General features: G+C 40.1%; 1 protein-coding gene across 4 annotated transcripts in view; it reads left to right on the top strand.

Annotated features, from left to right (window-relative positions):
* KIAA1210 (KIAA1210 ortholog) overlaps nt 1-13,156 on the top strand; it is a 130,710-nt gene extending 117,554 nt beyond the window's left edge. For all 4 annotated transcript variants that reach the window (XM_077285196.1, XM_077285198.1, XM_077285195.1 and 1 more), the window contains exons 10-13: nt 746-2,236; nt 2,607-2,707; nt 5,112-5,202; nt 9,640-13,156. In XM_077285196.1, the coding sequence (XP_077141311.1) occupies nt 746-2,236; nt 2,607-2,707; nt 5,112-5,202; nt 9,640-9,782 (1,826 nt within the window). In that variant the 3' untranslated portion in view covers nt 9,783-13,156. The remainder of the gene's footprint in view (nt 1-745; nt 2,237-2,606; nt 2,708-5,111; nt 5,203-9,639) is intronic.
* Nucleotides 13,157-15,144: the final 1,988 nt, after the last annotated feature.

The raw sequence follows: 15,144 nt of genomic DNA on the forward strand, positions 1-15,144 counted from the left end.
AAGATTGCTAATGTTATATTCCTTGTGTTAACGGTCATTATTGTATTGTATTTTTATTGTTTTAGAAAAATTGTAGCAAAAAACATGAGTTTAGAATAAAATATTTGAAGCGCAATGTTGTGTGTTCCAGTACTAATGTTTAATTAAAATGGTCATCATAGAATTTATATAATTAGAATGATGACTACAGTTTATGCATCAAAGTTGTGTGCTTTCATATGAATATCAACTGATTTCCAGAAGAATCCACACAACTTGAGTCAACTGGCAGACTGAAAACAGCCAGACAATGAAATATTGTGGTCACTAGACTGTATATTAGTTAATGACCAGAGGTTTGAGATACCCTGATTCGGTAAGGGCAGCACACAATGTATGAAGCTGCTTACCTGAGGTAAAATGGCAGTGACGCAATGGTCACTGTCACCAGGGTGTCTTAAAAGGTTTGGAGTAGAAGGCAGAACTAGAATGGCTAGAAAAGGAAAAGTTATGTAAGGTACAGATCTTGACACTCTATTCACCTGTTTGTAGGGGGATGTATGCTGGTATGGCAGGTTCTCATTGGTTGGTTTATAATATTTATGGGAGCTTGTTGGGATGACTAGCGTATGTTCTTGAGCACAGTGACTTATGGTGATTCGCAGTTGAGGAAGGCAAGCCCAACTACTAGAGATGTAGATTGTCCTTAATCAGGAAAGAAAACCCAACTATCCTAACCATTTGTATTTCATTTTTGTTATCTTAGATGTTCTACTGCAAAAACCAAATGAAGATACAATTGTCTCTGTTTGTGACCTACAAACGGATGTATCGCAAATGAATTCCAAAAATTCCAATGCACATTTGCTTTTGGAAGCCGCTCTGCTTGAGAACCAAACATTGTCATTTCAGAATGAAGAAGTATGTAGTGAAACTGATGTGGATGGAAGTCGCATGTCTACAGAAAATCAGATCGATGCATCTGCAGAAGATTCAAAAAGGGACGAAGTTATTACATCATCAGAAACTTGTGATTTCCAACCTAGCCATGAAAATAATGAGATCATAGATATGGTTAAACCTTCTGAACTCCATCATGTTGATTCTCCTGAAAATAACATTGTTCAAATAGAAAATCCCAATTTAAACACCAGCCAAGTCCTAGTTTGTCGAGCATTAGGAAATTACCAGCCAAACCTAGAAAAAGCAGAAGCCGTTGCAGTGAGGGAAATAATAGATAAGACTTTGCCATGCCCATTGCATTCTTTATCAAGTATAGAAAAAGATTTATTAAATGTGATGGAAAGTGACTTGGTTGAAGGTGAGTCCTTACAAGACTGCGTGTTGTCACTAGAACCAGTCACTCCCATGATAAAGGATGAGGAAGTTCAAGCGGTTCAGGTTTCTCTTGAAGATGTTGATTCGTATGAAACTAATGACAAAGAGCATCCTGGTACAATATTACAAAATGCAGAACTTCTCCTAGAAGTGTCTGATCAACTGGTTGAAACTAATGAAGGGAAGATTGAGCACTCGCCTTCCGAACAAGAACCAAAAACCATTGATCTGAGTAATACTGAAGGTAACGATAAAGAACATTCAGATGTTGTTAGTGTAAATGATAGCAAGGCACCTACTATAATAATAAATGCCAATGACTCTTGCTACACAGATGTCTCCACCGTTGTGCCTGATGTTGGTCTTCTTTCAAACAGTGAAACTTCCATAGCAATAGTCAAAGTAATTAAAGCAGCAGAGTCAAATCTTGAGAGTAACGTTAAAGGATCTGCAAAACCAGTAAGGTTTACTGTAACCCCAGCATGGCAAAGAGCACTTCCAAGTGGATCTAGTATCAAAGATAGTCCCTTCATCAAGAATATGATAGTTAATATGGACAGGTCTGAATCTTTTGATGGTGCAGAGGAGTCTGTAGTACAAAGTAATAGTAAGAAGAATAATGTTCAAAAAGACAAAGAGGAATCTTCTGCTCACTTTGGTATCCGGCTTAGACGGACTTCATCTTCTATAAAGTATAGTGACGACTATCAAGAAATGTCTTCCAAACAAGGCATATCTTCTGGGGATAACTCATCCTTACCTTCAGAGAGAAACATGCAAAGCCCTAAAAAGACACAAGTTAACACAGACTGTGCACAAATTACGAAAATCTCTCCCACTAACGAGGATAAATCCACTACAGAAATTAAAATTCAGGCAAAATCAAAAGCAGAAGATCCTTCACCACAAGAAAACTCTGGTACATCTTTAACCATTCGATTAATTGGACTGTATACAAAATGTGTATATTAAAATGGGTATAAAATAGAGTGTAGTAACCTATAAGCCGTTTAATGGAATTTTTGAAGTAAAGCAGAAAAGGGTGAACTCAATCTGATTTCTCGCTCTAGATTTTACTGTTCCTTGACTCTACAAGTCTGGTTTGGTTAGTGATGGCATGAGAAGGATGTTGGTTCAATCATTAATATTCTGATAATATGGGATTATTATAGTTTATACCGAGGGTTCAGTTATTGGGGAATATTTAATTTGTCTGAATTGGTATACAGTCCTCTACACATATAATGTATAAAAATGAATATGTACCGTAATCATAATTTTCTTTTTAGAACCTGCATGGATTACAATGGCAAAGTTGAAACAAAAAGGGTTTCAGGAGCATCCGCTTGCCAGAGAGCAAAGTAGCACAGCCGAAAATGAGAAAGTTGAGGTAGGGAATTCAAGATATTTTGTTGTAGTCTTTGCCAGAATGCATTTTATTTTTCAAACTTTCTGCAAAGAAAAGTCAGTGCTTTACGAAGAATCCTTATTACCATCCATTACTTTAAAACTCTGAACCATCTATACTGTTCCATCTACATTTATTTAGATGTAGAAGTAAAACCGTATAAAATATAGTCATCCATGTGATATCGCTTGTATGATGTCATATGCACTGGTTCAATAAATGAGATTCATCATATCTGTGGACAATCCCATTTATGAAGTTGGTAGTGACCTCCTCAAGATTAATTTATAGGGACTGATCCAGTTTGTGATGTCACTACCTGGCAGGTCTCGATCTGTGGCAATGCAGCCCATTCTGAGTCCTTTTAAGAGATATATATCTTAACTATGTCACTGACATCAAAACTTCTACAATGTCCCCTTACATGGAAGGTCGTTTCATGTCAAAGTGCCCTACATACACTCCATGTCCCTAGCAATTACCCTGATAGTCATCAGTTGTCGTCCCTCCTGATGCCATGACTATGGCCTCACCGTCCTCGAAGAACTCAAAAGGACACACACTATTGGCCACCCATGTCCAGGCTTGGACTGGCCCACAGGAGAACTGCTGAATGCCCCGGTGGGCCCCTGTGCAGGAGTGTACACTTAAAGGGAACCTGTCACCCCGTTTTTTCGGTATGAGATAAAAATACTGTTAAATAGGGCCTGAGCTGTGCATTACAATAGTGTAGTTTGTGGACCCCGATTCCCCACCTATGCTGCCGAAATACGTTACCAAAGTAGTCGTTTTCGCCTGTCAATCAGGCTGGTCAGGTCAAAAGGGCGTGGTGTCTTCCCCCAGATTTTGCGTAGTTTTCCGTTGGTGGCGTAGTGGTGTGCGCATGCCCAAGGTCCGGAATCCTCTGCCAGGGTATTTAAGAGCGCGCTGTTCCTTATTTCATTGGTGATCGGTGGGCGCGGCCATCTTCCTTTGGCCGCGCGTGCGCAGAAGCGGCGCTCTGCTGGCCGCGGCGCTCTGCTGGCCGCGGCTTCAGGAAAATGGCCTCCGCGATATCCATCTGTGCACGCGCGGCATCCCGCGGCCATTTTCCTGAAGCCGCGGCCAGCAGAGCGCCGCGGCCAGCAGAGCGCCGCTTCTGCGCACGCGCGGCCAAAGGAAGATGGCTGCTCCCACCGATCACCAATGAAATAACGAACAGCGCGCTCTTTTAAATACCCTGGCAGAGGATTCCGGACCTTGGGCATGCGCACACCACTACGCCACCAACGGAAAACTACGCAAAATATGGGGGAAGACACCACGCCCTTTTGACCAGACCAGCCTGATTGACAGGCGAAAACGACTACTTTGGTAACGTATTTCGGCAGCATAGGTGGGGAATCGGGGTCCACAAACTACACTATTGTAATGCTCAGCTCAGGCCCTATTTAACAGTATTTTTATCTCATACCGAAAAAACGGGGTGACAGGTTCCCTTTAATTCACTATGTACAAAGGCAGCATCTCGTCATTGATTTAACAAAATGCTAGATTTATGAATGAGGGTAATCCAGCTGAACAGTGATCCCCCGGAATCTGTTACTGGTGGGCCGTAGGCAGCCCAATCTGACACTGACCATGCCCCACCCTTCCAGTAGTAGGTACCTTTAGTCGGAGTATAAGGGCGACTCTTATAATGGCCTCATGCATAATTCCTAGCCCTTGGGGATCTTTCTCACCTCCAGCAGTATATTTGGACTGCGATTAGTGATGAGCGAGTATACTCGTTGCTCGGGTTTTCCTGAGCCTGCTCGGGTGATCTCCGAGTATTTGTGAGAAGATGACAAAATAGGATGCAGAGGCTTCATAAATACGAATCGATGTATTAAAGGGATTTTCTGTTTCCGGAAAAACACTATCCCTGGCCACAGTTTGTTTTATTTTCTTTAAAAAACAAAAACAAACCTGCACTTTTCTCATCATTCTATGGGTCCAACCCTGAATCTCCGCTGGTGCTTCTGGCGTCTGTTATTGCCTCCAGTTGTGACGTCACGTCAGCAGCCATTTGCTCAGCTCAACATCTCTGCTAGAGTTGATGACCTGGACCACTCACAGCCACAGATCAGTTATTGGCTGCAGTTCTGATGACATGAAGAGGGCACTGCAGACAATAACACACTGGGTGCAGTGGCAGAGACAAAGCGCTAAATCCGGGGAGGGTGAGTAAGACTGTTTTTGTTTTTTCAAAACAACTGCAGGAGGGGTGACAAAATTGTCAAAAATATATAAATCTGCTCCAATGTCTTCTACCAGTCTCATACAGAGGATGCCTGCTGTACCCCGGCCATCACCTTATAATATCTAGAAAGAATTGTGTTATTACAACTTTGTGCTCATTTTCCAGGGAACTGAATGTATCCAGCAAAAAAATCTAGTCACAAGTCCACAGGAAGTAGAAGCAAAGAGGACTGAGCAAACCGCTGCCAACAGTCCAGGTATTGCACAGAATCTGACTTTATACTGTTTTGTTGTGTATCTGGACCTCAATATTATGAACTGAATTATTAATTGATGGTATGGAAAATTTTGTGGATTGTTTCTGCCCTTCCTATTATTGAAGACGTTAGTTACTAAGAATTATTAAGCATTAGTGATGAGCGAATATACTTGTTACTCGAGATTTCTCGAGCATGCTCGGGGGTCCTCAGAGTATTTTTTAGTGCTCAGAGATTTAGTTTTTCTTGCTGCAGCTGAATGATTTACATCTGTTAGCCAGCATAAGTACATGTGGGGGTTGCCTGGTTGCTAGGGAATCCCCACATGTAATCAAAGTGGCTAACGGATGTAAATCATTCAGCTGCAGCAAGAAAAACTAAATCTCTGAGCACTAAAAAATACTCGGAGGACCCCCGAGCATGCTCAAGAAATCTCGAGTAACAGGTATATTCGCTCATCACTATTAAGCATTCGCTTTTACTCGACACGTTTTGAAGTGTTACTCGTCAAGTAAACCCGCCTGTTTAATAATTCTTGGTAATTTACGTCTTCAATAATAGGTAGGGCGTAAACAATCCACAAATTTTGCATATCTTCAGTTCATTGGTTTGACAACCCATGGATCCAGCAGCTGAACAACGTTTCAAAACGCATACATTTATGAATCAGGTAAATTATTTTAATTGTTTGTTGGATAAGACCCTATTTGCGCTCCTTTAGCCCTATTTTTTTTTTTTTTTTTACTAATTATTAATATTGTGTGTTTGAAATAACAATACAAATATGTCAGAGGAACATTTTAATCTGTAAAGTGTGACCTAAATTAATTCTTTTTTTTTCAATTAGTTTAACTTAGAAGAATTTGGAGAAACCAATTTACCATATATATAGTATAATTATGCAGCATAAAATATCCTTTTCCTATCCGTTTATATATGTGACATCTTTATAAGAATATCAAGTAAAAGAAAAATCTTTGTTTTTGGACATATTCTTGCAACCTTTGCTTAATTATTTTCTGGAACGTCCTAATCAGTAGATCAGGGGAGCAGCAGCGCCCCCTTCACTGCAGTACCTGGTACAGTGACATCCATATTGTTGTGGCTGTGTTTAGTGCTGCAGGTTATGTGAAGGGAACAAGCAATAGTACCATACAAACACTTAGTGTCCGATAGTGCAGTGTATGGGGAGCGGCTTTCCAGTGAGCAATGCCACTATGCTTAACCTTGATAATCTATTCCAAATGCAACTGAGGCAAAATAATAATTATATTAATATAAAAATAATTAGAATTGTTTTTATAAGGGTAGTTATGTTTCCTTCATCTAATATATAAAGCTGAATGTGTGTGTGTGTGTATGTATGTATGTATGTATGTATGTCCGGGATTGGCATCTGAACCGTAGCAGCTACAGCCACAAAATTTTGCACAGTCACACGTCTGGACCCCGAGAGCGTCATAGGCTATGTTGTGAGGTGAAATTTTAACCCCGCGCTTTCCAATTCACCAAACAATTTTGCCCCTATCTACATAATGGGGAAAAAGTGAAAGGAAAAGTGTTGGAGGCGTCGCAGCTACAGGCACAAAATTTTGCACAGTCACACGTCTGGACCCTGAGAGCGTCAAAGCTATATTGTGAGGTGAAATTTTAACCCCGCGCTTTCCAAGTCACCAAACAATTTTGCCCCTATCTACATAATGGGGAAAAAATGAAAGGAAAAGTGTTGGAGGCAAATTAACAGCTGCCAGATGTGAACAAGGGGGACTTAAAGAATGACAGCGATGGCACCAAAGAGTATATACTGTACAGTTGCTAAGGTGGGGCCCCAACATGGGATAATCACACCACCACGGGGATATGAACACACACACAAAATGCGCCACACACTACCACGTGCTCGAACACATATACCACCCTCAGTGCACATTTCACCACACATACACCAACCTCGCCACATAAAAGTAGAAACACAAAAGTCGCCGCTCAAAACTCGCCACGCGCAAAACTCTCCACATGCAAAACTCGCCACACGTGCAAAACTCGCCACACGCAAAACTTGCACACGCAGAAAAATTGCCACACGCAGAAAAATTGCCACATGCACAAAAGTTGCAACACATGCAAAAGTTGCCTCACACAAAACTTGCACATACTCAAAAGGCACCACACATAAAACTCGCCACGCGCAAAACTCGCCATGCGCAAAACTTGCTGCACACAACTTGCTACACTAACCTGTCACATGCAACTCGACACACAAAAAGTTGCTACACGCATGTCGCCACACAAAACTCATCTCACAAAAGTCCCTACATGCATGTCGCCACACGCAACTCAACACACACAACTTGACACACGAAACTCGCCCTAAAACACACACAAGTCTGGTATCCTTCAAAAATAAAAATCTGATTAATAAGCAGACAAACTACAAGAGCAACAAATGTACCATATAGGAATCCGGCAGCTGTCAGTCACATGACCAGTCTATTATGTGTATGTGTGAGCTAATATATACTGCCAGGGGGTGGGCTTACTGTTGGCTGGGGATTTATCAGGCTGCCATTTTAGCTTACAAATACTGAGGTAAAAATACTGACCAAATAACGTGTGAACGAGGGCTAATACAGGAGGAGATGGCATACAGCTATATACTATATACAGGAGATGACACACAGGTATATACTATATACAGGAGGAGATGACACACAGATATATACTATATACAGGAGAGATGACACACAGGTATATACTATATAGAGGAGGAGATGACATACAGGTACATACTACATACAGGAGGAGATGACATACAGGTATATACTATATACAGGAGGAGATGACACACAGGTATATACTATATACAGGAGCAGATTACCTACAGGTATATAGTATATACAGGAGGAGATGACACAGGTATATGCTATGTATAGGAGGAGATGACATACAGGTATATACTATATACAGGAGATGACACACAGATATATACTATATATAGGTGAGATGACACACAGGTATATACTATATACAGGAGATTACATACAGGTATATCTAATATATAAAGCTGAATGTGTGTATGTATGTATGTGTGTATGTCCGGGATTGGCATCTGTACCGTCGCAGCTACAGCCACAAAATTTTGCACAGTCACACGTCTGGACCCCGAGAGCGTCATAGGCTATGTTGTGAGGTGAAATTTTAACCCCGCGCGTTCCAATTCACCAAACAATTTTGCTCCTATCTACATAATGGGGAAAAAGTGAAGGGAAAAGTGTTGGAGGAAAATTGACAGCTGCCAGATGTGAACAATGAGGACTTAAAGAATGAGAGCGATGGCGACAAAGAGTATATACCGTACAGTTGCTAAGGTGGGGCCCCGACATGGGATACTCACCACACACGGGGATATGAACACAAACACAAAATGCGCCACACACTACCACGTGCTTGAACACATATACCACCCTCAGCACACATTTCACCACACACACACACCAACCTCGCCACATAAAAGTCGAAACACAAAAGTCACCACTCAAAACTCGCTACATGCAAAACTCGCCATATGCAAAACTAGGCTCACGCAAAACTCGCCACACGTGCAAAACTCACCTCATGGAAAACTCACCTCATGCAAAACTTGCACACACAGAAAAATTGCCACATGTACAAAAGTTGCACCACATGCAAAAGTTGCCTCACACAAAACTTGCACATACTCAAAATGCACCACACATAAAACTCGCCACGCGCAAAACTCGCCATGCACAAATCTTGCTGCACACAACTTGCTACACTAACCTGTCACATGCAACTCAACACACAAAATGTTGCTACACGCATGTCGCCACACAAAACTCATCTCACAAAAGTCGCTACATGCATGTCGCCACACGCAACTCAACACACACAACTTGACACATAAAACTCGCCCTAAAACACACACAAGTCTGGTATTGTCCTTCAAAAATAAAAATCTGATTAATAAGCAAACTACAAGAGCAACAAATGTACCATATAGGAAATACGGCAGCTGTCAGTCACATGACCTGTCTATTATGTGTATGTGTGAGCTAATATATACTGCCAGGGGGGAGGGCTTCCTGTTGGCTGGGGATTTATCAGGCTGCCAATAGCAACCAATCACAGCTCAGCTTCTATTTTGCTACAGTTAATTAACCTGAGCTCTGATTGGTTAATATAGGCAACAAAGACATTCTCAGTATAACAAAGCTAATATATGTTGTGAAATGCTTCTATTTGCTTAGTTTTTGCCTTTTAATAATTACATTTCTATCTATTTGTTTTGTGGTTTTTGTGTGCAGAATAAATTTTTGTTAACACATTCTATTTTGCTAACAGCAGTCATTAACCCGGGCGAAGCCGGGTAGTACAGCTAGTAAATATATAAATTCAGACTTTTTTGTTTGCTCACAGCTGCACCAGAGGAGGCACAACCAGATTCTGAGAAGATCACTCGCCCTACACAACCACAAAACCCAGACGAGCCACCATGGTTTTCACTTGCCAAGAAGAAGGCGAAAGCGTGGAGTGAGATGCCCCAAATTGTTCAGCAATAATAAATACAAGTCTATTCCGTGTCTTAATTATCTGTGATAAAACCTCGGACAATGATCATTGTTCTGAATGTATCCACGTTCTCGACGTTGACATAAGGAAACCAGTATTTCTTATTTTTACACCTGGTTTTTTTGTTTTTTTTTTTTTACTCCAAAAGGGCTTAGAGGAAGTTATATTTTCATTCTAGGGAATTGACCAGGCTAGATTAATCTTTAATGTATGATTATTTTTCTTTGTTTTCCATGTAATATTTTCGAGCAAGTGCAAATGAAAACAGATGTGGGGAATGTTGTAGGCCACTTCATGTTAAGAAATGTTGGTGCAAGTAGTCATTGTTGTATACCAGTGTGGCATGTAGAGATTAAAGGCGGTGGTCAGAAATAATATCTTCTAGAATGATGTTCATGGCTTATTGGTCGTATGCACTATATTTGTTGTTGGCTATTCTGAAATAGCTGAAACTGTGAGGTGGGTCCTCGGAGACCCAACTTAGAGGGTACACTGCATTAAGTGTCGATTTGTATATTTTTTTGGTAATTTTTCTAAAGTGGATCCCCACCTAAATTCATTTTTTGATAGGTCATATTGACAAGTTGTATTTTTTGGCACTCTACAAAACTTTTCACTGCTGCTTGACTTTTATCTCCTGTTAAAACCCAAGAATGTTCTAAAAAATAAAGCACTATTAAGATGTTATGTGAAACAGGCAATTACCAGGGCTTACTGGGCTTGGAGGGTCCATAATCATCTTGATAAACATGATCAGTTGAGGCTGTTGCAGACAGTGGTCTAGCATTACCCAGTCGCGTAGATCCAGCCCTAAGCACTACTGACTTTTTTTTATTTTCAATGGATAAATATAGAAGGCTTCAACTTTTTGGTAGAATATCAGAGTATTATTCTTTGTCTCCATGGAATGGACTGTAACTGATGCCAACTACTGACCAAGCCAGTGACCTCTTCTGACATTTTCTTTTTTAATAAATTATTGTATTCTATAGGATAATTCCTCTGTTATTACTCATAAAAATGTATTAATAAACTAACAACTAGCTGTTGCAAGGTTGGGGATATGACTCTACACAGACTGACACGCTCCGTTCATTGCCAGATTGTGTAGAGATAATACATCCATTTGACAAGGGGAATGGATGTCAACATATTCTACATTTCTAGGAGGAATAACAGAGTCAAGAAAGGATGCTCAAGAATGGTTATTGTAACTAACAAAGAATGCCAGAAAACTTGCAAAAAGAAATGTAGAGAAAAATGGTAGTGTGAAAAGACCTTAGACATCCCATTGCGTTACCTTTTGTGTAAGGCCTACCTGGTTATGTGGTTTGATCTGATTGGATTTTTCTTTATAATATTTTTAACCAACATGTTCATCTATAATTTACAAAATTATATATATTTTTTAATGATACAATCTTTTTGAATTAATGCTTTTAATTTCTTGAGTCTTAACAGTAAGTAAAAGCCTTTAGAAAATTAAGTTGCTTTTTAACTTGGTCAAATAACAAATTGTGAATAGAACAAACATGGAGTACATTTTCTGGTTACATTTATCATAGACTTTCGCACAGCTGGCTGGATTGAAAACAAGCTTGATGCATTGGATGGAATTTAGCGTAGGTTTTTTTTGTAGATATTCTTCATAGAATGCTTACAATCATAATGACGATCATTGCAAAATTGAACGTGTAACCACCAGCAATCTACATAAAGCCACATTGTAATTTAGGTGCCGAGTATTCTAATAGCATTTAATAGAACAGTGCAACTAAAACTGTAGTTTAAACTTTTCATCCCTTCTTAAAAGAAGTTCACTTTTGACAATCAGACTGCGAGTGATACATCGACGATTTATTTGACACAATGCTGTGGTTTTGCATTGCAAAAGCTGAACTCCATCTGATCTCAATTCTGCAGTGCAGGTCAATTTACGTTGAGGATTTTCTTCGTGACATGTGGATTAGAATATGGAAAATCTCATTTACAATGTTGATACAGCAGTTTTTCTTTGAGGAAAATCCATTGCCAATATACCCTCTGCGCACATAAAGTACTTTGACTTCTAAGAGTCTCCTAAATGGATGCTGGATTATAAAGGGTGAAATGAGATTTGAAAAAATAGTTGTCATCTTTTTTTTCTTAAATATACATCATTTTTTGCACACAGGCATTATGTGAATGGCGCAAAACTGGATACGGAACAAGAGTGGCACCATTTAACAAAATAAAACATGCTTTATATTAAAAGTCATACAAGTTTCTTAAAAGAAGCCTAACAGCACCAATTGACCAAACCAAGCACAGAGGCTTGGTGCATCCTTGGTGTTTCCAAACAGTTGAGTGCCCCTTCCCACTTATTATTCCTCTCACCATGTCCCCCTTCTTTGATTGACAGTTCTAGCTTTACAGAAGCCATAGAAGGATGAAGATAAAAGGAAGATAAGTAGGTCGGTGCACTGAACTACTCTTCGAGCACTGGTGCTTGGTTTCAATAGTATTTGTGTGCTAAAAGACTTCTATTGAATGTCAATATTTCATATTAAAGCAAAGTTCCATTTTATTTAAAACGGTTGTCCACTACTTTTACATTGATGGCCTATCATTTGGAATTTGGATAGGTCATCAATGTCTGATCAGCCAGGGTCCGACACCCGGCACCCCCGCCGGCCAGAAGAACTCTCGTACCGAGCTGCTCCATCTACTTGTAGTGGCTGCCGCATGGACTGCACATCCACCTCCTACTGATTTGAATAGGAGGCAGATGTGCAGTACCAAGCCCAGCCACTACAAGTAGACGGAGCAGCTCGGCAAGTGAGTACTTACGGCTGTCGACCGCCGTTGACACCAATAACCGCTAGTAAACCGTATGTCGGACCCGGCCGATCAGACATTGATGACCTATCCTAACAATAGACTATCAATGTAATTGTGGTTTTCAACCTCTTTTAATGTAAGTGGAATAAGTGTATTTAAAGCATATTCATGATTCGGGCACTTTTCAGTTTTAGAAACCATTCCCCAATGCTTAGCACAGGAATGGCACAGTCAGAGAAAACAGCCATGACTGTACAAGTATGAATTTCAAATGATCTACGCATTTTTGCAAACCGTATGGCACGTTTTATTAGATATTGCCCTTGTACATATTGTATGGTATATAAACTTGTTTATACTCTCTAATACCTGCTTTCCTATGGTAACTTTTCATGCATGGTTTGTATATATGTATCAAGTTTGCCTTGTGTCCTTTTCCATGTGTTTGTCTTTATACAGTATTTTTGTAGTCTCTCTTTTTTGGGAAATACATTGTTTATATCAATTTGTTTACAAGTGTTTAATAAATGATTCAATTTATTATTTATGCTGCCCCTTTGTCTTTCATAGTTGTGCACATGGTTTAATCTATGCATTCCTTATGTCCAATTAAAAACACAGAATTGGCAAAAGATGCAGGAAATTCCTTAAACTTGATGTAATAGGATGCGTCAAAATATTATTTAGGTAGTATTTAAGCAGAGAATTTACTAGTAATGAGTTTGTCAGCTTTCAATTCTATTTTGTATTGTTTTAAATGCGAAACCTATTACAAACTGTTTTCTCTTTTCTTTAACATCTTTTAAAAGTGTAGGGTTTTTTTTCTGTTCTTTGCATTTTATTAAAAACACAGCATGTCTGAAAAAAACACCACGAAAGGAAGCATTTACTTAATTTTTTTTCTGCCTCAGAAAATGTAATGGCAGAATCCCAATGTCAAACTGCTGAACTTGTAGTTAGCTTATGTATTGGACTGTTCTGTCCTCACTAAATGAGGCAGGCTCATTGTAGCTATCCAGTCAGCTAAACCGCTATACCGGGTCCAATAAGGAGACTGTGGTTGAGTCTGTGCTTTATTAAACGTAGTGGTATATTGATGCGGTGAAACTGTGAACAATGATATACATGGAATCAGTACATGGTATAGAACGATACATACTACACATGATAAACATTATGCATTACATTTAGAAGGCTAGTAACTGAACTAGGAGTGCAACTGGTTAAGCTAGGCTAATATAGAGCAGAAATATCTAGAGAAAAAACATAAAGACATACCGGCAATGCAATCGCAAGGGGAATGAAGTGTAAGCGTCTTCCCTGGAAGGCAAACTAGAGGAAGTGAATGAAAACTGGAGGGAAATGTGGGCTGAGCTACCATAATGCATTGCAAAGGAGGATCAGACATAAAAAATACATAGCAGAAAAATAGAACAGTCAACATATCTCTGACCGCTAGAGGGAGCCAAAGCACTACAGATAAAGGTATGAATATATCAAGTCCTGTATACTGGCTGAGAAACTGCAAATTATACAAACAGATAATGGAGGTAACAATTTGGATGGCGGAGACAGAACACTCCCCGTCTGACATCAACGGATGTCACTACTCCTTATTTCCGAAGGCAACAATAGGACCAGTTCAGATACCGGTCTGGAAAATGTCTTAGGTTCATTCCCTTTGGTCATCCTTAGTTCAACTTTGCGGACGTTGCCGTCCTTGCTCGGGAATGTTGCGGTAACTAGACCAAGTGGCCACTGGTTCCGGTGAATTTGACAGTCCTTCACAAGAACAAGGTCACCTACGTTCAGATTAGGTTTAGTAGATTGCCACTTCGTACGTGGCTGCAGGGTAGACAAATATTGTTTGCGCCACCTGTCCCGGAAAGTATTTGCAAGACTTTGTACCTGTCTCCATTGGCGCTTGACCAGATTGTGGTAATGTTGTACGATTAGGTAGGCAACATGACATTTTCCAGGAAGTATAAGAGGGAATTTCTCCACAAACCCCATCTTAGCTTCTTTGAGTCGGCCTCCTACTCTCAGTAGGCCACTGTTGTCGATGAATGGGTCGAGTTTTCTCAATACGCTGCTCACTGGTATTGGAGCTTTGTTGATAAGACATTGGATTTCTGCAAAGTAGGATTCTCTTTGAACAGTGAGGATGATGTGATTTCTAGAGAACTCTAAGTCGGAGGTAACATAGGTATTTTTACAAAGATGCCAACCTTTACATTTTTCTGTGCCACAAGTTCTGGTGGTCTTGAATGAGCGAGCTATATGAGTCAGGCAGGTAATAGCTCGAGTAAGTGACTTCCAACTTGAGAATCTGTCGAACCTGCAAGATCCAAGCTGGATGACAGAGGTCATTGTATGAAGTGTAGACACCTGAGGGCGGATTTCAACATCTGAGTCCTCTCCTACTAGTTCAAAGGTGTCTGGAAAACATTCCTCAATGTGCAATAATTTTGGTCCTGACAGCCACGTTGTGCTTCCTAGTCGACTTGCGTCAACTGCTCTAGTTGCATGATC

This window comes from Ranitomeya variabilis, chromosome 2 (genome assembly GCF_051348905.1).
Source record: "Ranitomeya variabilis isolate aRanVar5 chromosome 2, aRanVar5.hap1, whole genome shotgun sequence".
NCBI lineage: Eukaryota > Metazoa > Chordata > Amphibia > Anura > Dendrobatidae > Ranitomeya > Ranitomeya variabilis.